Source organism: Vulpes vulpes, chromosome 1 (assembly GCF_048418805.1).
Source record: "Vulpes vulpes isolate BD-2025 chromosome 1, VulVul3, whole genome shotgun sequence".
Taxonomy (NCBI): Eukaryota; Metazoa; Chordata; class Mammalia; order Carnivora; family Canidae; genus Vulpes; species Vulpes vulpes.
Genome location: NC_132780.1, coordinates 39,261,439 through 39,285,095, shown reverse-complemented (window position 1 = coordinate 39,285,095; position 23,657 = coordinate 39,261,439). Strand labels below are relative to the sequence as shown.

Here is a 23,657-nt window from a genome sequence, read left to right as displayed (position 1 = left end):
GGATTTAGAAGGTTCTACTCTGGGCTCTTGTGCTAGGGATCCTATAGTAGGGAGTGGGTAAGTTGTCCTTGAGATGAGGGGTTGTCGCCAGCGGAGACATAGGGAGATAAAGGCTTACTTGGCTTCCAGGGCCAGTGCGATGATGCCCGCAGCCATGGGGGCTGAGGCCGATGTCCCGGTGTGGTTGTCCGTGCAGCGCTGCCTCAGATCCGTAGTAATCTAGAAGACAGAAATGGAAAATTCAGGATTCTGGGGTCAATGTGAGTCAGATGCTAGTAGAAAGACATTCACTCATCAAAGTGGAATGGAGGGGTGTTGAAATAGTTGTTTTAAATTCCTTGTTCTTGTACTCCTGTGACTCTATCACTTCTAGAGAATTGCCTGTGTAAATCAACTTTGAATAGAGGAGCATTTGGAAATCGGACTCCACTTCTGTTAAAAACCAGGGTCAGGACTAGGGTGAGAGTCTCTGGCTTGGAACAGACGGGTTACGCAAGTGTCACTTTAAATTTTACGGCCCCCCACCCGCCTTATCCCTTGCTTGCTTCACCCCAGACCCAGCTCTAGTTAAAACTAAAGTTCTTTCATTATCCCAAACATTTTTAATAATCAGATATGATGAACCGATAACCAGACAGTGAGCTGGGCGTTGGTAGCAGAGAAGCACACGATCTGGCCCCTGCCCTCCCAGAACTGAGCTACTGGGAGAGCCACAGGTTGAAGCAAAGTGTTCTGCCAAACAGAACACCGGTTTTTAGCATCCATAGAAATGTTGCATGGATGAACCAAGACCTCCTCAAAGATTTAACGTGAATACTAAAAACAAGCCTGAAGACAGTGTGGTTGATGGAAGATTACAGCACTGAGTGCCTGCCGGTATATTACAGAAGGAGATTCACCATTTCTCCCATTTTTGAAATTGGAATGTGAGGACTAGATCATTTTTTTCTCTTGGTTTGATTCCAGTTTACTTCAGCTGTGGCTGAATAACATTCCCATTAGCAAGAGCTGTGCCTATTAACCTTTCTCTCATGATCATTCCACCCCAGGAGAAAGACGTTAAACCAAGATTCTCCTTAACAAGACAAATTAAACACTCTGACATAAGATTTCGCAAACCAGTGAAACACTGAAGATTTAAAAAAAAATCCTCCCCAAAAAGCATCCGCTTTTGCCTCTTTGGGGCTGATGATGCTCCTGCTGGGAACACACAAGTCTTGTGAGAGGAGCTGGTGGTTTCTTTGCAGTTATTGGAAGACAGTAGTTAAGCTTTCTTTGGCATGAAGACAAGCTTATTGTCCCTATTTTACAGACAGGAAAACTGAGGTGAAAGGTCATCAGAAAGGTGTGGGGGGATAAAGGCGGCTGAAAACAAAGTCTTGCTGTTCTGAGGTGTATCCTTCCAGAGGCGTGTCAAGATTGGTTGATTTGGAAAGAAATCTGATCTTCCCAGGAAGACAGTGTTGTGTAAATTTTCAGAAATAAGCCCGCCCCTAAAAGTTTCCTCAGGGTCCCATGAGGATGTCTGAATGAACTCTTTAATTATCTGGGGTGACTCTAGATTGACACGCTGGCTGGCCTAGTTTCACATAGGGCCATCAGTTTTGTCTTTTCTCTGGTCCTTTTGACACTTTTAGTGTCACCAGACTATCCACCAGATAGTCCCTGGTACACAAGTGGCAGAATGAACAAAAATATATAGAACCATAAAGACGTGGTGGTGGGAGACAGGAGGCAAGCCTTACCCTCTTTTCTTGAATAACCAAATGGTGATCAAGAGCCCCGACAGTGTGTTTGGCAAGCAGGGTAGGGGGCTTCTTGATTAATGGACCTGATTAACTCGCCATCTTCTGAACCTCCATGTTGGATGCTTGCAAGATGTTTGGGTAAACAGAGCACTACCCACTTGCACATAAGAAACTTTCTGGGTTTTGGGATCCCTGGGTGGCGCAGCGGTTTGGCGCCTGCCTTTGGCCCAGGGCGCGATCCTGGAGACCCGGGATCGAATCCCACATCGGGCTCCCGGTGCATGGAGCCTGCTTCTCCTTCTGCCTGTGTCTCTGCCTCTGTCTCTCTCTCTCTCTCTGCGACTATCATAAATAAATAAAAATTAAAAAAAAAAAAAGAAATTTTCTGGGTTTTTAATTGTTGACTATGAAAGGTATTTCTTTTTTGTTGTTGTTGTTGAGATAAAAAACACGCAACACAAATTTACCCTTTTAACATTTAAGTGTCCAGTATAGTATTGTTAGCTACATGCACATCACTGTACCATAGATCTCTAGAACGTTTTTTATCTTGTGTGAATAAAACTCTACCCATTAAACGACTCCCCATTCTCCCCTCTGCCCAGCCTTTGGGCATACCATTCTACTTTCTGTTTCTACAACTTTAACTACTCTGAGTACCTCATATAAATGTAATTGCATAGCATTTGCCCTTTTGTGTGTGTGTGACTGATTTACTTCACTTAGAATAACGTCCTTGAGTCTCATTTTGTCGGAGCATACGGCAGGATTTCCTTCGTTTCAGGCTGCATAATATTTCATTGTATGTATTTACCGCATTTTCTATCTTCATCCATCCATCAGCAGACACTTGGGTGGCTTCCATCCCTTGGCTGTTGTGAATGCTGCTGCAAGGAACATGGGGATGCAAAGATCTCTTCTCAATCCTGTTTTCGATTCTTTTGAATATACAACCAGAAGTGGGACTGCTGGATCATTGCAAAGATACTCCTACTTCATTTGAAATTGCGGGTAGATTTGTAGCCTTGTTTTCCAAAGGCCTGGTCCCTAAGTCAAGGCATAAACACCCCAGAAGCAGCCTGTTTCCAGTCTCCAGATCCTCTGTTGTTGAGAGATGGCCCTGCCTGCATTCTTCTCATTTTACCTCACCCTCATGGTCACATTCCTTTGCCAAATTTTCTTTTTTTCAATGACTTGTGCCTGGATTCAAGATTTTTCACGATGTCTTCCCACTTGGCTCCTTTTGCTTATTCTTCAGCTGTACCAGACACTTTCGATGCAGAGAAACAAATCCAGAATAAACACCCCAAGCGCGTGTAACGTTTTTGAGTCGAATAAATAACTACCTCCGGCCAACCACAAACATGAGTGATAAAAACTTTATGATGTCGGGTCTGCAACAGCAATATGCCTCATCCATACACAGTCACCAGGTAGAGACATATATGCTGTACGTTTAAATAAAAAGCTGCTCTGTACTTTTCTATACAAACACCAACCACATGTTAAATGCTCTTTAATACGGGCAAGCTTGTGGGAATTCCCAATCGGCATGGGGTTCTCATTTATTTTTCAATCATTTTATCTAAATGGAACGTGAGTAGTGAAAGAGTGAAAGGGGGTGGAGCAGGAAGGTGACGGAGAGTAGAAGGGAAAAAGGAACAGAGAGAAAAGAAACAAAAATAGCCTCCCTCCCTCTCATCCTGCTTGAAGGGTGAAATTCCAGCTGGGTCATTTCAAGAGGAAGTTACTGTCACTGGTGGAAATATTTAGGTGTAAATTACCGGAAAGATCTGAGGCAGGGCTTTCATCATTAAGAGAAGCCACAGTATCAGGGAGTTTTTAAGTTTTTAGGTCTATCTTTAGAATGAAAAGGCAAAGACCACCAAGGAGCACGCAATCTTGAAGAAAAATGATGTCCCGAAAACTGGAACCACATGGGGTAACCCCATTAATCATGACGCATGCATGCAAGATCTGACAGCGTAATTTAAAAGCAAAGTTGCGTGGACCAGTCGGCCTGTGTCACGGAGCAGGGAGTCTGGAGGTTCTACATGTGAAAACGGAACAATAAAGCCCTTTTAAAGCACGTCTCAAAATTTGGTCTTCAGTCCTAAGGGCGCATCTTACGCCCTCCAAATTCCCTTGGTTCACAACCCAAATCAGAAACAGAATTTCCTTCTGCAGAACTTCTCAGATTTGCTCAGGAAAATACCCTTTCTGTCCATCAGAGTGAAGGAAACAGGAGATGACACCAGGCCTCAAGCCAGATCAAAGCTGTCCTGATCAGCAAATTAGATGTTCAGCCTGTCTCAGGATGGGTAGCAGATGGTTTTTTGGACTCCACCATGTTAGGGATGTCATCTTTATTTGGTGAGAACGGGTGGGCGTGGCTCAGGTCTAGTCACACTCCCTCTGAGTAGAACCATGGGTTTTTCTCCTCCTAAGCTCCTATTTCCTGCTATTTCACATTTCATTAGTTGGGCTGATTGGATCTTTTATTCCAGCCTGTTGAGGAAATTCTCCAGGGCACCTCAGCTCAGATTGACTTTGGCCATGAGTGACAAATCTTAATAGCAACCCTGCAGTTAAGAGTTTCTATCTCCCTGATATCTTATGATCTCTTTTTTATTTTGAAGGTGCCATATTGTCTCATATCTGTTAAAAGAGCAATGGAACAGATATTTTTAAAACATGAAATGATTCTACTGTCTGTTAGGTTGAATTTGTTTCTGGTGTGGATTTTGATTTGGACTAGAAATGTGCCAGAAAAGCTGTTTCAAACACAGCAATGGGGGATAAAGGCAGAAAATAAATCTTCAATGTGTCAATGAACAAAATAGAAGAAGCTGATTTATTAAGCACAGCAAAATAAAAACAGGATGGAGGACCAATTAATGCTTTCTGTGTTCAACCAAAGTCTGGTATAAAAGTCAATCATGACCCACGAGTCCACACAAAATCCCAGTCCTGTGTTGGTATAGGAATCTGTAAATGCAAAGTACAAATGTAAGGTTTTGCTTACAAATGTGAGGTTGCTAGCACCAGAGGAGGATGCCATCTTATATCATTTTTGCATTTCCATCATGTTTAGCTTGGTACTAGGTATGGAGCAGAAGCATATTTATTGGCTAAGTTGAATTACTAGTATCAAGCTCCGTCATACTCATTTTGCTCTACACTTTAAACACCCTCAACCATTAGGAAAGACTGCCAGGTTGCTTCTTGGTCAGCTCATACACATAAACTTATAAGCCACCTATAAAAACTATGTGTGTATACGCATATGTAAAATCCAGGGGCTACAGTACAGCTATCCCTCACCACTGCCATTGCTACCACAAGCTGGACTGCTTCAAAAACTACTACCATTTGCAACAAGTGGGACAACACGCAACAGGTGCTTACACATGTGTATGCTCATGTATGTGTATGAAACTACATTTAAATCCACAGGAACTCTGTGTGCAAGATACATTATTAATTCAGGAAATGGAGGCTCAGGGAGACCAACTTGCCTAAAGACACATAGCTACTAAAGAGCTGGGTAAGCGGTGGAGCATAAATCCTGATGTGGCAGCAAGAGAAAAAGCTGGGTTACAGAGGGTAGCCATCCGTGAGAGCCATGGTGGCCATTCTGGACCATCACCGGCCATGGCGGTCATGATGGCGGAACTGCCCTTGAGATCTAGCTCAGGTCAGCAAGTGGGCATCCACTTTCTCCTTCTGGCCACGACGGAAATCAGAACTTTTCAGGACCAAACTTTACTTTCTTTTTTTTTTAACATTCTCAAGAGACTATGTGTCCCACTTCCAAACACACTAAAGACATCTGGCTTTGCTAGTCTTCAGTTTGAAACATAATGATATATCTCAAATCAAAAGAAGAAACAGAGATGATAGAAATCAGCCCTGGTGCAAAATGGTGGCTGCTCCTGAATAATGATTGGGGGTGGGGGATGGGGAGCAGGATGTTTCTGGAAAAAAAAAAAAAAAAGAAAGAAAATGTGTAGCTGCTTAGGAACCCTGCAAGCAGTAAGAGAATTCCTCTACATGGAAATGGCCGCTCAGTTCCAAGCCTGAGATACCCCGGGCGGCAAGTTTGTTTTGAACACAAATAAATAACATGACGTCAGGAGAGGGCTGAGCAGAGCATATATTCTCAACCCTTGGCTCGCAAGACCCCTCCCTGGAGGAATACGATCACCACCATATTCCAATCTCCAAGACAAACTACTAGAGGAAAAAGGGCAAAGGTTGAACGAGTCCCCAAAGAAAGAGATAATTTAATGATGGGAGGGGCTGGGGAAGAGAGGGAAGCTTTATTTCCCAAAAACAGAACTGGGGAGAAATGTCAGGAGGCAGTGAGGGTTACAGATCTCTCATGCTCTTGGACACCAAGAAAGGTTGTAGGTACAGCTTTATCACCTAGCCAGGTTCCTAGGTGATGGGGCAATTTCTGATGTCAAATTATTTTATTGTCAAATACCCTTTGCTTTTCACCCACCTTCCAGAAGAAGGAGTTTCTCTTAAAGAAACAGAGCATCTCCCTGTCTTCCTGGAGCTATATAAACAACTAGTGAAGTTCCCATCCCTCTCAGTGTCTGAGCGTGATTTATGTACAGAATATTTCCTCAGCTCAGGCTCTGGGAAGGAACAAGGCAAAGACTTCAACCTCACATAATTTCCAATCTAGTGTGCAAAACAGTCAGCAAACATGTAATGTACTAAGCAGCTCTAAGGGCAGGAGAAAGAAAACTGCAGAAGATCAAAGAGGGCAGGGGAGGGGAGTGCCACAATTTTAGGGGAGGTGAGAAAGAAAATCTTCCCCCGTAAATGAAGTGGTATCTGGAGATACAGTGCCTTAACAGACGACATTTGTCACACAGAGCACCCTGGCTTGAACATCACACAAAAGGCATAACCCGGAGGAGCTCAGTGCTGACACTGGGCCCCAGGAACCAGCCATCCAGACTGGCAAAGAGCTTTAGGTTTCTGCAAGAGGACTGATGGTCTTAGGGGATTATGAAATCTTATGACATGAAAATTAAATCTGCCAAGTAGTGAAAAATAATGGACACCTATATATTCAAAAAATATATATATATTATTATATATTTATATTATTTTATTTATATTTTATTATTTATTATATATTTAGAATTTATCCACTTTTAGTATATACACTAAATAGAATATTTATAGAATTTTAGAACATATATTCTTATATAAATTACATGTAAATAAATCTATATTTTTATAAAATATACATATATTTTTTAAAAGATTAGTTTTTTATTTATTCATGATAGAGAGAGAGAGAGGCAGACAGAGACAAAGGCAGAGGGAGAAGCAGGCTCCATGCCAGGAGCCAGATGCAGGACTCGATCCCGGGACTCCAGGATCGTGCCCTGGGCCAAAGGCAGGTGCTAAACCGCTGAGCCACCCAGGGATCCCATTTTTTGTTTTAATCACTGTGAAAAGAACCCCAAACAGGTAAGAGCAGCACCATTCTTTCAGAGAGCCTCCATAGTGGATGTCCTTGAAAAGTATCCAGAGCATGACCACATACTGGTTATAAGATGGGCTTGAGTCTCCATTCTGACTTTGGTGGAAATCCAGGCTCTACCACTTACTGCTTAGGTTTCTTTTACCCTTTTAAGCATTAGTTTCTTCATCTGTAAAGTGAGGACAATACCTAGTTGTCCTGTGTAGAGTTCTGAGGATACTATGAGACCATGCATTTAATGAGCACAGTCCAGTTCCTGGCACTAATTAGAAGAATGAAAAAAGGCCACATTTATGGCCTGCTAAGAGGACTGTGAACGTATGACATATTCCACATAGAATAGGATGTATGCAATATTATTAATGAAAACATATGATCTGATCATATGATTTCATGGATATCAGTCATTTCAACTGATTGCTATCTAGCTTACAGGGGAGCTTCTTATTGTAGCAATCTTGATACTTTGGATGTGCTTCATTTGCTGAAAAGAGATACAAGGCCATCACTGATCTGAATCTATTAAAGCATGAATGAAATACCAAGGTTCACAGCTGTACTAATAGCAGTGGCAGGAAACCAAGAGACAGAGATCTGGCTGGTTTTGAAACCCAGGGCAAGGTTTTCCTGTTTGCATACCATGAAAAGACATTCTGTTGGGGACAAGTAAAATTTATTCAACAGAAGTGCTTTTCCAGAAGCAGAGATATCTTTCCTCAGCATCTGCCTGGTTCAAATCACAAAGGTGCTCTCCAAATAAGAAATGACAACTGTACTCTCCCAAAGAAGCTGCACATGGCACAAGGAAATGAATGGCCAAGGGAGGAGAGCCCCAGAACGAAGGGAGGCATACACCACCATGCCTGTAACACTCAATCACAATGCCATGGACAGGAAGCGGGCATCTCCGAGGGGCCAAGGGCATGTGGTTCAGAGCCTGGTGAAGGAAAGGTCCCAGACATAACACAGGATTATCTGTCATTCTGACATCTAGATGGAAAAAGGGGTCAGCTGGACCATGAGAGGCTGATGTCATTGCCAACTCTACTCACGTTCAACTGTTAACATGCTCGCGATCAAAGTGCCTTTCTTGATAGGATAGGTGGTACAGACTGCAGTATTTTGTAGGTTGGAAATATGGAGGTGCAAGGAGTTCCAATTCTTTACAACAGTTGGAAAGATGGCTGGCCTGGCCTCCCAGGATGCAGAAAGCCACCCCGACCTCAGGGACAGTAGTACCAACCACTCCTGAGTGGCTCTTTGCACCAGTGTGGTATGAGGACCTCATGAGATGTCCAGCATCTCATCTCCACCAAAAATCCATGAGGCTGGAGAGGATTCTACTGGCCTTTTATAGATGCCCAAACCCAGACTCTGTGAGGTTCCCCGAAACAGCTACCAAATTTCCTCTCCCATTTATGGTGATCTAGAGATTCAGGCAAAAATAAAGAGATTCTAAGAGCCGGAGGAGAAAAATTACTAATAAATTGCTGCTGTGAAAATAGGAGACAGAGATCAAATAGAAGGTAGAGACAAGTATGAGTTAAATATCTAAAGTGGGTTAGTAAAGGTTCTGGTATCAGAAAGAGCAAATAGGGAAAAAGTGAAGTCTATGACTGGATCTACCCAGTGAATGGATTGTTCTGTCCTCCCCTGGGAGAATACTAAGTTGCCACCTGTCACTGGGGGGCGGGAGGTGTCACAGGAGGTACCACAGCATCAGAGCACGATGAGGGCCCAGGAAGGTCAAGTCTAGGGAGTAAATCTCACCTAAGGATTTTGAGGTCCCTCTCTCCACACTGTGTTCTCCCATCCAGGACCCGGAAAAATCTCTTTTGAGATTTTGCCTGCTGGATCATATATTTCTCGTAAGAAAGGCATTTATGGAACTTCCCAATACCCTGTCGATGGCAACCATCCCACAAGCAAAAAGAGGAGTAAATGGGCAGAGTTGCTTTGAAGCCATGGCCAGTTTGCCTTCAGACTTGAGAGGTACAGAAAGAGAACTCTTATTCCAGAGAGTTCCATCAGGATTTTTACAGTGCAGAACTAACAGATGCCACTCAGTTTTAGTGGACTGTGATGCTGAGTACTGAGAGATAAGCAAATTTGAGAGCAGAAGGGGTGCTCCTAAATTACAACAATGCCATAACGAGGGTAAAATATCATGGGACATCACTTTCCCATTATGAAAGCCAGGAAACTGTGAAACTTGTTATTTCTGTATTTTTTTTCCTTTTACTTTTTACTTTGTAAAATTTTACTTTGTATTACAGAGTTATGTGTACTGATGAATGATGGAGGTACTTAAAGCTGGATTCATGTAACATGTTTTTTTTTTAATCCAGTTATTGTGGGGGGAATTAGAAAAAGATGGGGCAGATGGGATATGTATACGGGTAGGCAATTTCTAATTAAATCAACACAAAAAATGTAACTAAAGAAGCTAATAAAAAGTAACTGGAATCAAGAAGAACCAAATGGATGTGGATTACATGAAGGGAGTAATATTCTATCACCTGTATTTTCACTGCTGCATAAATGTCAGATGTGACCCAAATTTGCATGAGTCTCTAAGACTCGAGAGCAAGGTCTTAGCTAAATACTAAAAAGTATCAAGCAAAGCAGCTTAGCTCCATTTGAGAAAGACAGCCTGTGACAGTTTATAAAACTATGATCAAGAAAAGAGCAAAGCACAAAAGTGTTTGGAATTTAGCATCAGAGGCACAGGGCTGGGCATCCCAAAAGCCAGACCTTCCTTGATGGGTCAAGTAGTGTGCAAAGCACTTCTTCATTATTTTTTAATTACTCTACAAGCTATATAATCCTAAATGCTCACACTTTACAGGTAAGGATGTTGAGACAGAAAAAGTAAGTAATGTGTCTAAAGTTACCCAGCTTATAATAAATAGTTCAACAGTAAACAAAACACACGTAGTCTGGTCCTGCGACCTGAACTCTTCATCAGTTTGCTGTCTGCACAGAGAGCAGGGCGCATAGGAACTGAAGCTTATTCATGTCTAAGACCACATCCAATGCTGGAATGTACTGATCCAGACAAGCTTTTTCAATGAATTGGCAATAGAATGACATTTAAAAATACATGGACTGAGCAACTGGCTAACTTCCATCTATTACTCGTCTATTTCCACATATTACTTGTGCATATCAGTTTATGGTTCTTCCTCTGTGTGTCACAGTGAAAGATAAATGAATAAACCACGACAGACACTCAAATGTTACATACTATTTTCTTATCATATGATTCTCCGCTGCTGTATGTGGTGGCCAGCGTGGATGAACACTCTTCCAAGTACCAAGGCTTCTTTCCACTCTCGGCTGTGCTGCTGATGGAGATGGTGTAGATGCTGTTGGTGTAGCCATCACAGGAACAGTGGTCTTTGCTCCTTCCACCGTTTCCTGAGGCCCAGACAAAAACAGAGCCAAGGCCTCTCCGCCCCTGTTCAGAAACAGAAAAAGTTAAATGATAGAAGACACAGATCATAGATTGCAGATGCAGAGCAGATCACTATCAACAGGGAACATCAAATATTTGTAGGAGGGGTATGGTGCTGTTTTAGTAATATGCAGGATTTAAGCTGGGTTTTTTTTTTTTTTGAGGTTAGAGGAGTTGCTTTTATTATATTATTTTTATTTAGAGAGAGAAAGAAAGAGTGAGCAGGAGGGAGAGGCAGAAGAAGAGGGAGAGAATCTTAAATAGACTCCATGCTGAGTGTGGAGCCTGACTCAGGGCTCTATCTCATGACCCTGAAATCATGACCTGAGCAGAAATCAAGAGTTGGTCGCTCAACTGACTCAGCCACCTAGGTTCCCCAAGAGGAGTAGTTCTTAGAAACTAAAATAATCTGGATGTAATGTATAGATAGCCTAGTGACTAGAGTCAATAATATTGTATTGTTTATTTGAAAGTTGCTAATACATCTTAAAAGTTCTCATTACTAGAAAAAAAATGTAACTATGCTATGCTTCATGAGGGATTTTTTTTTCCATGAGGGATGTTAAACTAGACTCACTGTGGTACTCATTTCACGATATATACAAATATCAAAGCATTATTTTATACACATGAATATAAAAGTATATGTCAATTATGTCCCAATAAAAAAAAACCCTAAAACAATCTCTTTCACATGTCATAGCCATAGAAGTAATGAGAGCACCAATGATGACAATAATAGGGCTAACATTCATCAAGTACCCACCAGGGACCAGGCACAATTATAATTGTTTTACATGAATCAGACTGAACTCTTCCAACTACCCTTGAGAATGGTACAAGGTTTGTTCCCATTATACAGAGGAAGACTTGAGCTACAGAAATTAGAAACGTTCCCAAGGTCATATGGCTAGGAAATGGAAGGGCAAAATTTGAACTCACATGGCCAGACCCCAGAGTTGGAATATTATCAGTATATTCCAACTATATAGTATTATCTATAATTACTATAGACCTATAATAATTATAGAACTTTTTATCCACGTGAAATGGGTGCTTTTATGCTTCCTCGGGTGACATATGAGCAAGAGGAGGTGTGGAGACCTTATGTAATTTATCCTTAGATCTCCTCATTGGTGAGGAGCAAAATGAGGGATTATGTGCCTTCCAGAGCTATGTCTCTGCTATGTATGGCATGGACACTAATTATGAAGGATGTTAATGGAAGCTACAGAAATAAAAGAATTTCAAAATTAAGTATGCTTGGGAAACTCTAAGTTGAGCAAAATGAAACAGGTTCCCCTATTGGATAACTTAATAAATGATTGCTCAATGCAAAATTCTAAGGGAGGAACAATCTGATGTTTTTTCCAAACATATTTGATGGTGGATACCTTCTTCAACCAGATCCATGAAACTTTTCTTACAATGCTAGGAGATAAGGTTACATTCTTTATGTGAAAACTTGGCATACACTCGCCGAGTTTCCTGAGGTCATAAAATAATTAAGGAGGAGAAGCAAAGTAGAACATAGATGTACTGAAGCATAATAACTATTTGGTTGCATAAGATAAAATCTTCAGAAGAAAAGAGAGAAGTTCACCAAAGTGAAGTGTATTTCTCTGAATAGTGACAGCTGAATCCCTCAGAAATTGTGCCTTTCTAAAACTAGAAGTCACATTGAATGACACATAGGCCAAATCTATCCTTTGGTAATTAAAGAGTGAGAACCAAAGTCACTAGCTGGTGACGGCTAAACCTCTTTCTTGCTTCGAGGCTTTTTGGTCTCAGGTGGAGGGAAAGTATTTGGGATGCTGTCTTGGAATTTCTGGTAAAAGAGCCAAGGAAAAAGAGACGACAAAGAATTTGAAATATCCTTGATAAACTGTCTCTGACCTTGAAACCTCAAGGAACAGAATATTTATGACACAATTTGACCTGAACATAGATTTCTTTTTGTCCTTCAATGTGGAAAAATGCGATATGATCACACAGGAATGGGAAAAATTCGTGAAGAGAGAAGGAGAGAAAGTTCTGGATGCTACTGCCACCAGACAGCTGGGTCTGGTTTACCATCCTTCAGTTTCTCACCAAAATATTCATGAAATGTACAGAATGATGCAAAAATCACTAAGCCATCATAAATGAAGGATTTTGTTCAATGCTTTGTAAGTATCTAGAAAGAATTATTCCTCACTCTGGTGTGGATGGCCAGATTGAGAAACTCTGGTGACTGACTCAAATAGCCTCACCTCAGAGACAGAATATCATAGCCAGAGAAGGAAGCATCCAATTCACCACCAACATGTACCCTCTCTATCACATGCCGAAGGGCTGTGTCGTTGGCAAAAAGCATGGTCACATTGGAGCTTTACCTGACAGGTCAACAGAACACATGATATAATACAAAACCCCCCTAGTTTAAGTGGCACTGTAACAGATAATAGATTAAGAACCATAAAACTGTGAAAAAGCACGTATGGCACGATCACATTCATATACCTATACAAAATTAGGGCTGTGTGCCTATGTACAAAATTTGGTGAAAAGATCTTTAAAACATACTTGACCTTAAAGGAGTATTTGCTAAAGTATTTAGAAGGTATTTTTATGTTTGCAACGTAATTATAAATGGAGGATACAAAATGATATGATACGGTCGCAGTTTAGAAAAAAAAAACGTATGTGGGCCTGTGTGTGTGTATGTGGGCCTGTGTGTGTGTGTGTGTGTGTATGCGCGCACGCACGCGTATGCATGGAAAGAAGTTAATGTGTATAAAGTTATATGACTAAAGTTACCATAAAGTGACAATGTAACATAACTTATTTTGCTTGGTAAGATTAGAAAAGATTTCTTTTTTCTTTTTCATACCATCCTTCTATGACCATATATGATTTTTATAAAAAGAAACAAACACATTTATTCCCCTCTTAAGAGGGAAAACACAGGGCCAATTCTTAAGAGAGATTTTTTACTTTATGATTAAGAGGGTTTTACACTCGAAAGATTCATTGTGTATGAAAAACAGCAGAAACTAACATTTATAGAAACTTGTCATGTGTCAAGCACCATACACACATTATTTCGCACAATTCAAGTCTATACCATCATTTTACAGATGCGTAAACAGGAGCTCAGAAATGCTCACGACTACCAGAGCCAGAGCTTGAAATCCAACTGGAGCTAAAGCCTATGCCCTTAACCCTTATCAATAGTCTTTAGGGGGGGGGGGGCAAAGAGAAGGCTGGTGATTGCTGTACTATTTTTAGCTAAAGCTCCAGTGTCTTCATTGAAGTTTGGTCTTAGAATCTAAGAGCAGACCAGCTTCCAAGTTCTCTCCAGACCTGATGTCACGATTAAAATGAGAAAGAAAGAAAGCATGCATAGTCCTGAGCATTCTCAGGGAGAAGGAAGTAGGTTTCAGATGCAAAATTCCACCTAGAAATCCCAACCTGACCAGGAATCCTCAGAAGTAGGAGCACAGATCATTCTATCATGGCAGCATCCAGAGAAGACACCACTGTAAAGGAACTATAACATTATCATGGAGTCCTTTGGAGATCCACTGGGTTGAAAGAACAGTGGATTGCACTGTCTTGGAAATGTCCTTCCAGATAGAGGTGACATCCTTCTATCAAACATAATTTGAGGGAATTATTTTACAGCTGGCCATGGTGAAGGAAACTTCAAAGGACAGACAGTATGAGACTGATAACCACCCAACCCCCTTAGGATGGAAGGAAGCTGGGGTGTGGGGGTCATTGGAACCGAAAACAGGCTAGCAGAAGTTGAGAAATAATCAGGGGACATACCAACCCAAGGGGCCAGGGGAACATGTACTAAGACCTCAGTCTCTTTCTCTCCCATCTCTCTCCCAGAAGACAGAGGACCTGAGATCCCAGGGGGATCAGTATCCCTGAGCATGTTGCTTGTGGAAAGAAGGGGAGAAGGGATCTGGAGAATCTCTTAGGAGACACCTGGAATTGTTCTTAAGGTATGTCATGTCCCCTCCCCTTAAACTCTTATGGTGACACTTTAACTCTCAATGTGACTGTATTAAATACAGTGAAGATACAGCAAGAAGGTGGCAGTTTCTTAAGCTGAGGAGTGGGGCATCACCAGAACCCAACCCTGCTGGCACCTTGATCATGGACTTCCGGACTTCCAGCCTCCAGATTTTGAGAAAATACATTTCTGCTATTAAGCAACTCAGTCCGATATTATGGCAGCCTGAGCTGACTAATACAAGGGTAAAGGGGGAGACAAAGGGTGGCCTGCCCCCCATGGAGGCGAGAGAATAATATATAGATGCTGCCGCCACACTATCCACCAGGCATTCTGACCTTTATGCATGTGTGTATAGTTTATGATTAAAGTCCCAGAAATAAACTAATTTGTGTGTTAAAAATACAATAAAGATCTATGCTAAAGATCTATGGGGTTAATCTGAAACAATTAACAATTCAAAGATTTATTTACTACAGATGCACAGCAGATTCCCATTAGTGTGCAATATTCAGAAAAATCAAAACATATGTGGTAAAAGAAAATCTGGACATTTCTCCAAAATTCAGGGTAATTTCAGAACTGAATCTTAATGTGAGCTGTAGGGAGAAGGGAAGGTGGGCAGAGTAGAATAAAGAAAAAAGACTCTTGAGGCACATATCTCCCAAAGTGTATGGAATGATATTTTCTAGTTTGGTTAAGTATTGTGATTGCAACTGGTTATTTAAATATGGCTTTGGATGAAAAAAGAAAAAAAAATCTTCCAATTAAATTGGGTGCTAAGTTAAAAGTTGGTAAACTCAAGGCAAAACATTTTGTGAAATCCATAGAAAATCCATCTGACCAAATGCTATTTTTTTCCATTGTGTACTTAATTGTACATGTGTTTCTTTTCATGTATGCCTTACAAAAATCAACTTATAATACCCCATAATTGTATAACTAAAGGCAAGAAAGGAACTGGATTTTCTTGTGGTTCCAGAGGTGAGAAAAGGCTACCTTATGCTGCATTACCAATTAAATCTTACACCTGAGGCTAGGTTTTGAGGTTTGGTGGAACCAAATTTCTTTCTTTAAAATGGTGTGATAATTCTTTAGCCAATGCAGTTAGGTTTTGATATTTTAATATTACTTTCTTTCCCATATCGCCTAGAAAATATTCTTAAAGGGGCATGCATAAGTGACTAGAGACTCCTGAAATTCACAAAAAAAAAGTGGCTGGACACTGTGCTGAGTTGATTTAGGGTAACACCAGCAAGTAAGATATGTATTTTACAGATTAGAAAACTGAGTAATGCTAAGTAATATGTAAGCCATCAGAATTTGGAGGAGACAGACTGAGGTCCCAACAAATCTGATCAGAAGACATGTATCTGTATGTGCCAACATGAAGAGACAGGACGATACAACACATGATGGGTAGGATGAGGAATGTTCCTTTATCTGCGATGTCTTCCATAGCCTGTGTGCCCAATTACCAAGCCCCCTACAACACTCCAATCCCCATCTTTTTTCGATATTTGTTCTTTTGGTGAGAAAAGAGCACCACCCTCTAAGGAAGCTCTCCCAAACCTCGATCACAGATAAAGGGGATTCAGGCCAGAAGAGGTAGAGGAAAGACAAAGATAGCCACAATATTTGGTAGCTGAGATATGAAGAAAGAGCTGTTAATTTTTTTAAAAAACAAAATCAATCATCTTTTAAACAAAATCAATCTTATTCTTTAATGGAGCAGGTTCATTTTTTTAACTTTTTTTTTTTTTTTTTTTTTATGATAGGCACACAGTGAGAGAGAGAGAGAGAGAGGCAGAGACACAGGCAGAGGGAGAAGCAGGCTCCATGCACCAGGAGCCCGACGTGGGATTCGATCCCGGATCTCCAGGATCGCGCCCTGGGTCAAAGGCAGGCGCCAAACCGCTGCGCCACCCAGGGATCCCAATGGAGCAGGTTCATTAGCAGAAATAGGTCTGGTCTAGAAACATAATAGGCAAGACAGCATCAACACACTTCTGAAAGGTATTTGTAGCACTCCCACAAAATCTTCCAATATTCTAAAATATATATTGCTTTTTAAAGCTAATAACTCTTTGACTCTGGGGCACCTGGGTGGCTCAGTCGGTCATGATCCCAGAGTCCTAGTATTGAGCCTATGCTGGGTTTCCTGCTCAACGGGGAGTCTGCTTCTCCCTCTCCCTCTGCCTCTCCAGAGGTATGGTCATTTTCTCTCTCAAACAAATAAAATCTTAAAAAAAATAATCCTTTGAAGAATTATCATCAGTAGGCTAGATGATTCACATAAAAACAAAAACTTCTTAATGGTGATCTAAAATGTAATCCAAAAAGAAATACAATACATAACTGAGAACAAATCAGAAGTGGATGGTCACACAACTTCCAATGCCTTGGAGACAATTCTGGTTGAAGTTGGTGGGACAAAGTCTTTGGGAATGTACCAAGAGAATGCAGCCATGGTGCAGATTCAGTAAGAGGTCTTTGGGAAAGCTTGGGATTTGTTTCTCTAATCAGTTCACTGGGGCAAGATGGGGACTGCGGTAGGGAAACTCATTACAGTTGACCCTTGAACAACTACACGAATCCACTCATATGTAATTTTTTTTTATATAAATACAGTACAACAGTGTAAATGTACCTTCCCTTCCTTATGATTTTCTTTTCTCTAGCTTACTTTATTGTAATTCAACAGTATATAATACATATAACATACAAAATGTATGTAATTGTGTGTTATCGGTAAGACTGCTGGTCAAGTAGTTAAGTCTTGGGAGAGGCAAAAGTTACACATGGAGTTTTGACTTTTCAGAGGGTCAGTGTCCTGCATCTCTACATTGTTCAAGGGTCAGCTGTAAATGAGACTCATTTGAACCCAGGGTATCAAGTGAGCTACTCCCCACCAAAACACAAGGGAATCGAAGAAACAGATAGTGAGATACTCTTAAAGAGTAAAAGGAGATGTGTTCTTTGAGGGTCAGAAATCTATAGGTTAAGGGCTATTTTGTCAGAAACAATCCTATGCCAAAATGGTAACTTTGTCAGTAGTGACTGTGGTGTCTTCCTTCACCCAGAAAATATGCACGTACAACCCTTATTTCTATGATCTACTTACTCTGCAAGTCAGAGTGTCTGACATAAAGAGTATACAGGTTTCACTTAATTCTACTTCTGCTCTCAGAATATTTTATTATTGTGCTCTAAGGATTATTAAGTAAAACAGAGGAACTATTTGAAGTATTTTTAAATCAATTCATTCATTCATTCATTCATTCATTTGGGACAGAGAGGCAGAGACACAGGCAGGGGGAGAAGCAGGCTCCTTGCAGGGAGCCTGATGGGGGACTTGATCCTGGGGTCCTGGGATCTGAGTCAAAGGCAGACGCTCAACCACTGAGCCACCCAGGTACCCGACTATTTGAAGTATTTAAAAACCAAACCATCATCAATGATGGTTTATTTGGTAATTTGAGTGCAGCCATCAGCTCCTAATTCCTCTAATCTCCAAGCAAAAGTTCTAGGATTGAAAATACTTAACAGTGCTTCCCAAAGATGATTTCAACAGATAGCCAACAAATAAGAGTGTCCTCCAGCAACACCTGTTGATGGTCAACTCTCTTTGGCCCCAGTGCCTCCCCCACACTGCTATTCTTAATCTTTCCACACCTGCTGTAGCTTGTCCACTGCACAAATTACCATATAGCCCTAACTTGAATTTGTGGAGGAAGGACCGTCAAAACATCCATAGACTGACTTACAAAAAGTACTCCGTGAGCAGCTCTTCACTATTCTCATTCTATGCTACTTACCCTGTCCAAGCATGGTTGATGATTGAAAAAGACTGAAAATACACATACAGTTATTTTTTTTAAAGTACTAAAAGTGAGGTGAAGAAGCCTTTTGTGAATGGTAAGCTGTTTCTCCCCATTTTTGTCTTCCTACCTTTTCTTGTGTCATAGGACTTCACCCTCTCTTCCCCTCCATGTCAGCCTCACCCACCTTTTCCACTCCCCATCAGACTTTCTTCTGATTTGCTGTGTACACAACTGGTAGCTAAGCCATGTATATTAAGCATTTTTCCATGTTCTGTAGGTTTTTTAATACATTGAGAGTATCAGATGTAGTTATTAGCAAGCATATTAGTTTTACCATGCACAAATGAAAAGCCATTTTATACGCATCACAAACATACCAAGCGTAGCCAACTTCCCTTTATGAAGGAATAGAGAACTCAATCTGTGATCATGGAATCGACTATTGGTGACAATAGATGCAAGCAAATCTGGCGAAATGATAAATACGTTTACACTTATAAGCTACATTTGGGGTCTTTTTGCAACATTGTTCATGTTCTAGTACCTGAATGAGCAGCATGATGTCTTTAATTCAGGGAACCTAAAGGTAACTTTGTTTTCTAAAAGGACACTTGGAATAAATAAAGGGCCAAAACTAGCATAAAAATTAATCAATTCTGTAAATGCAAAACTCCCTTAGACTCAGGTTCCTGATAAAAAGCTATATTTATGTTTATCATGTAAACAGAAAACAATTTTTAAAAAACGAGCTGCTTATCTGCCAGAATATAAATTCAATAGAACTTCAACTCACAAACAAACAAACAAACAAACAAAAAACAAAACAAAAAAACTTCAACTCACTAAAGGCCTGGTAGGACCAATCCTGTCCTGGAGCTGCCTTTTCTTCAGGAGGTTGACACTGAGGATTTGTACACATAATACAGCTTCTGACACTTTATCACCACAGTACACAATGGTGTGACCCTTGGCTCCCAATGACAGTATTACAACAGTGTAGATTTCTTTTACTTTATTTGCAAAGTATAACTGCAAGAAGAAAATCAATCTTTCATGGAGAAAAGGCAGACTATCTAGCAGGAACTAAAAACCAGGTACATTTACTAATGGAAATAAATATGCTTTCAAGAGAAGTATTTTATTCCTATTATCCTTTAGATATTCTGTACATTTAAGAATTTTTATGATGCAAATGTGGAGTGGAATAATGAGCTATGGATATTACTTAGAACTGGACACATAAGAGGTTCATACGTTGACATTTTAAATTCTTCTATCAGAAAACTAAGGAGATGAAAACTAAGGTCGCAGAGCCAATTAGTAGCAGAGCTAGAACCAGATGGGTCCATTCCCACCACAACTGAAACGCTCATGCCCGATGACTAGTACTGCCATGGGGTGTTTCTAAAAGTACATAATAACATGGTTTAGGGGGAAACCTGCTTAACAATAGTGTACTGGACAAAACAAAACAAACTTTTCTCTCCCTGCCTTATCTTACCTGCCAAATCAACAATTCCCAAATAATTGTCTATTAATATTTTCTCTATGGTCAATTCATAATGGTCAATCCTTCATTTTTTTTTCTCAGGCCTTATCTTCCTTACTGACTCACTGAACCTCAGCAAATCCAATTTATTATTTACTTCTCGTCACTCCCACAGCCTCCAAGATTGGAGTCCTATTCAAGCTGTTTTCCCAGGACCTTAGGATCTTGAACACTGGCTGGGAGGAGGAACATGCAAATTAGGTTTCTCAATTCGTCATTCCAAGCAGCTATAACAATACATGCAAATCTTATATGCTCTCTGAAATAATCACAGTCAATACTTAACAGCACCAATGCAGCCATTTCAGGTACACCTACTATCCCAGCATTCCCATTTTGGGGAGAAAAAGAAGACCTACATAAGAAAAGTTTCTATATCTTGGATCATCCCAGAGCAAAAGCAAAATCAGGCTCAGGACTGTTTCAGGAGAGATAGGTTTATGAAACTGAGGACATTGCTGATATTAATGTTCATTACCTATTATGAAGCTGCCCAGAAAGATACCACACATTTAAATTTCTGTTAAAGGAGTAAAATTTGAAAGATTCCTTTCACAGAGGAAAAAAATATTTACTATGAACAGGGGTATGAATGGAATTTATACCATTTGGAAAGGCGTTTGGAAAGGAGACAAGGGATACTCTAGCAGTAATGAAAAAAGGTGCCTGGGTGGCTCAGATGGTTAGGCATCTGCCTTCAGCTCAGGTCATAATACCCGGGTCCTGGGATCCTGTGGACTCCCTGCTCAGTAGGGGTGTCTGCTTCTCCCTCTCCTTATGCCTCTCCCCATGCTCGTGCTCTCTCTCTCAAATAAATACAAATATTCAAGAAAAAAAAGGAAAGGTATATATTCTTCTCTACATTAGCTTACAGAATGCCTCACTATGGTGGACTGGTCCCAACTGCCAGCTCAACTCAGAGACAGCAAGCAAGCTGTTCCTCTCCAAAGCTCACCGGTGGGTCTGAACATCACAGGCCATGAAATAACTCAATGAAATAACCACGTTGGTCTTTTGTGAAGCAGCCCATAACATTTCTGAAATAAAGAAAATCAGTCCTTCACAGTTTCTTCCCATAAACACAATCCTAACTTCACTGAAAGCAAATCACATTTCTGCTAAGATTACACTTGATATCAAACTTGTATTATTTACAAGATTCTGTGGTGGGTACTCTGGGGTCCTTAAAGATGCATCAAGTGTGGCCCTTCCTCTGAGGAGAAGACCAGCAGTAGGTCTGAGCACTGCATTTGTCTGTCATGAAGACAGACGGCTCCACAAAATAGGCATTATCAGTCTTTCCTTTGGGAAGCAGAAGCTCTGATAAATAACTTAGCCACTTGACCCGGGTCAAAACACTGGAGGGAAACCAAAAAGATTTCAACCCGGCTCCCTGTGAATTTCAGGTCAGTACTTTCTACATTGTCACAGCTTGTGCCCAGGGAGGCGGATCAAGAGACAATACAGTGAAGTTCAGCATATGCCAAGTCAGTTTGCTCCAATGATGTTTCCCAGGACTTCAGAGAAGAGAGCATCCACTTCCATGACCATAACTACAGCTACCGTTAGCAGAGAGTGAATATGCACAGCCAGACCCATGTGATGCACCTGACAGGAGTGGATTCACACAGCCTGGTGGTGAAGAAGTAGCCAAGGGAGAGCCACGTTCATGCTTCTTAATGGTCAGGTTACCTACTCTGTGAAGACTCAGCTTCCAAATCTTTTTTTTTTCCTTCCCCAGGGCTCCAAATGCACGGTGGGGGCACCAGGGAAGCCTTGTGGACAACCTAACATGGGAGCCCGGAGCCTGGGGTGGACGCAGGCAAGGTCGGGCCAGGGGGAGAAGCCTCCCTGCGGGCGGTGACATCCTATGAAGACCATTGTTATGCCTAACCCAAGTGGCTAGAATTCATAGTAATCATAATGTTTACCATCCTGAATATTAAATTTGATTGTTTTCCTCCTTCAGAGGGGACTGTAAGCTCAGGTCAAGGGAACAAAATCTGCTATAAAAGTGTACACACTTTAAAATCATTTGATATTATCAACTCACTTCAATTTATCCTTGTTTATTTCACAGTGGCCTTTTTTATCATGGTCACTGCCAAGTTATGTTAAAGAACATTTCTATCACCTTTCTTAAATTTATTATCTGAATCACAGAAATGCAGGTTTGGTACGGACTTTAACTTGACCTATCCAATCCCTGTATGACATCCATACTACACTAGAATGGTAAGGGCTTCATGTCCTCCCTGATATGTCACTATATATAGAACAAAATGAGCAAAAAAGAGAAAAACGATGACTACTGATATCTGGTTAATCCATAAGGAGAACAGAGGGAATTAGAATGGCATTTGCTAAAGTTAGTATAAACTACTTACAGAGTGAATCTCTAAACTAAAACTGAAAACAACGTGACAATAAATAAATGATATTTGCAATTTACACAAGGCTAGGAGAGATTAGTGCTCCTTTCTATGCAAATATATCACAGTTCACAATAACCCAGGAATCTAAAACTGATACTTGGATGGCAGATAACTTTGTTAAGATTATAGAATGTGAAACCACATCACGTATATATATTTATATTTATAAAGACAAACAATTCTGTTTCCAAAATGGAAAATGTTAGATTGAGTCCATTTGGCAAATCACTTCTTAGCTTTGTTACAGCCCTAAGGACACAGAGTTCCACCAGGATATAGTTAGATACTAATGGAGGATTATTAAACAAACTCCAGTTAAAGTCAATTGTGATTAAGTGGAACCAATATTAAATAAACTCCTTTGTCTATCTTTGCCTATCCATATACCATTCCAAAGTTTTAAAACGTTTGCCAACTAATTCAACAGCAATCTGTCATTTATTAAAATGCGAACTGGTACCAAGCCTGCTACAGCTGGATGTGTATCAGACAAAAATATATTCTTCCCAAGTGGAATTGGTTAATTTTATTATGATTATTATTACTGCGTTTATTATACAAGCTCATTATACCTTTTCTCTCCCCTTCTGGTGAACATATGCCTTTAATTTAAGGATTGGAGGAATGTGTGTATGTGCACATGTGTGTATATAAGGGACAGTGTATGACTGTAAAGCAACTCTGTTTTCAGCAAGTATTCCAAATATCCAATCAGGTATAAAGTCTGGTAAATTGAAAAGGAAATAGATGATAGGAAGGGGATATACTAATCAGAGACTTCATAAAAGACTCAACAGCCAGGCATGCACTGTATAGATGTTCATTAAATGTCCTGGTTTCCATCTGGAGTTCCTGAGAAGAACAGAGAGAGGATGGGAATGAAGGGAGATGAGGGGCCAATGATTCAGATTTCACCTAATTTTGTTTCCCAATCCTTGATATTGATTCTGCTATGAATACACTGGAATGCTTTCATTGATAATCCCCAAGCCTAAAAAACCCAAAGAAAAATGATCTGAAATTGAAAGTATACCAGTAGATAGCGCAGTAAAGAAAATTCTAGAATCTGTGCTCCTATAATACATGCAATGAGGTACATGATTTCTCCAGATAAAAGAGTAAGATAAAT

The 23,657-nt window shown here is 40.5% G+C and overlaps 1 protein-coding gene across 3 annotated transcripts in view; it reads right to left on the bottom strand.

Moving 5' to 3' along the window:
* Positions 1-23,657, bottom strand: part of PCSK5 (proprotein convertase subtilisin/kexin type 5) — a 449,210-nt gene that overhangs the window by 243,853 nt on the left and 181,700 nt on the right. For all 3 annotated transcript variants that reach the window (XM_026001533.2, XM_072762655.1, XM_026001535.2), the window contains exons 8-9: positions 10,505-10,717; positions 119-219 (exon numbers count right to left, since the gene is read on the bottom strand). In XM_026001533.2, coding sequence (XP_025857318.2) covers positions 119-219; positions 10,505-10,717 — 314 coding nt within the window. The remainder of the gene's footprint in view (positions 1-118; positions 220-10,504; positions 10,718-23,657) is intronic.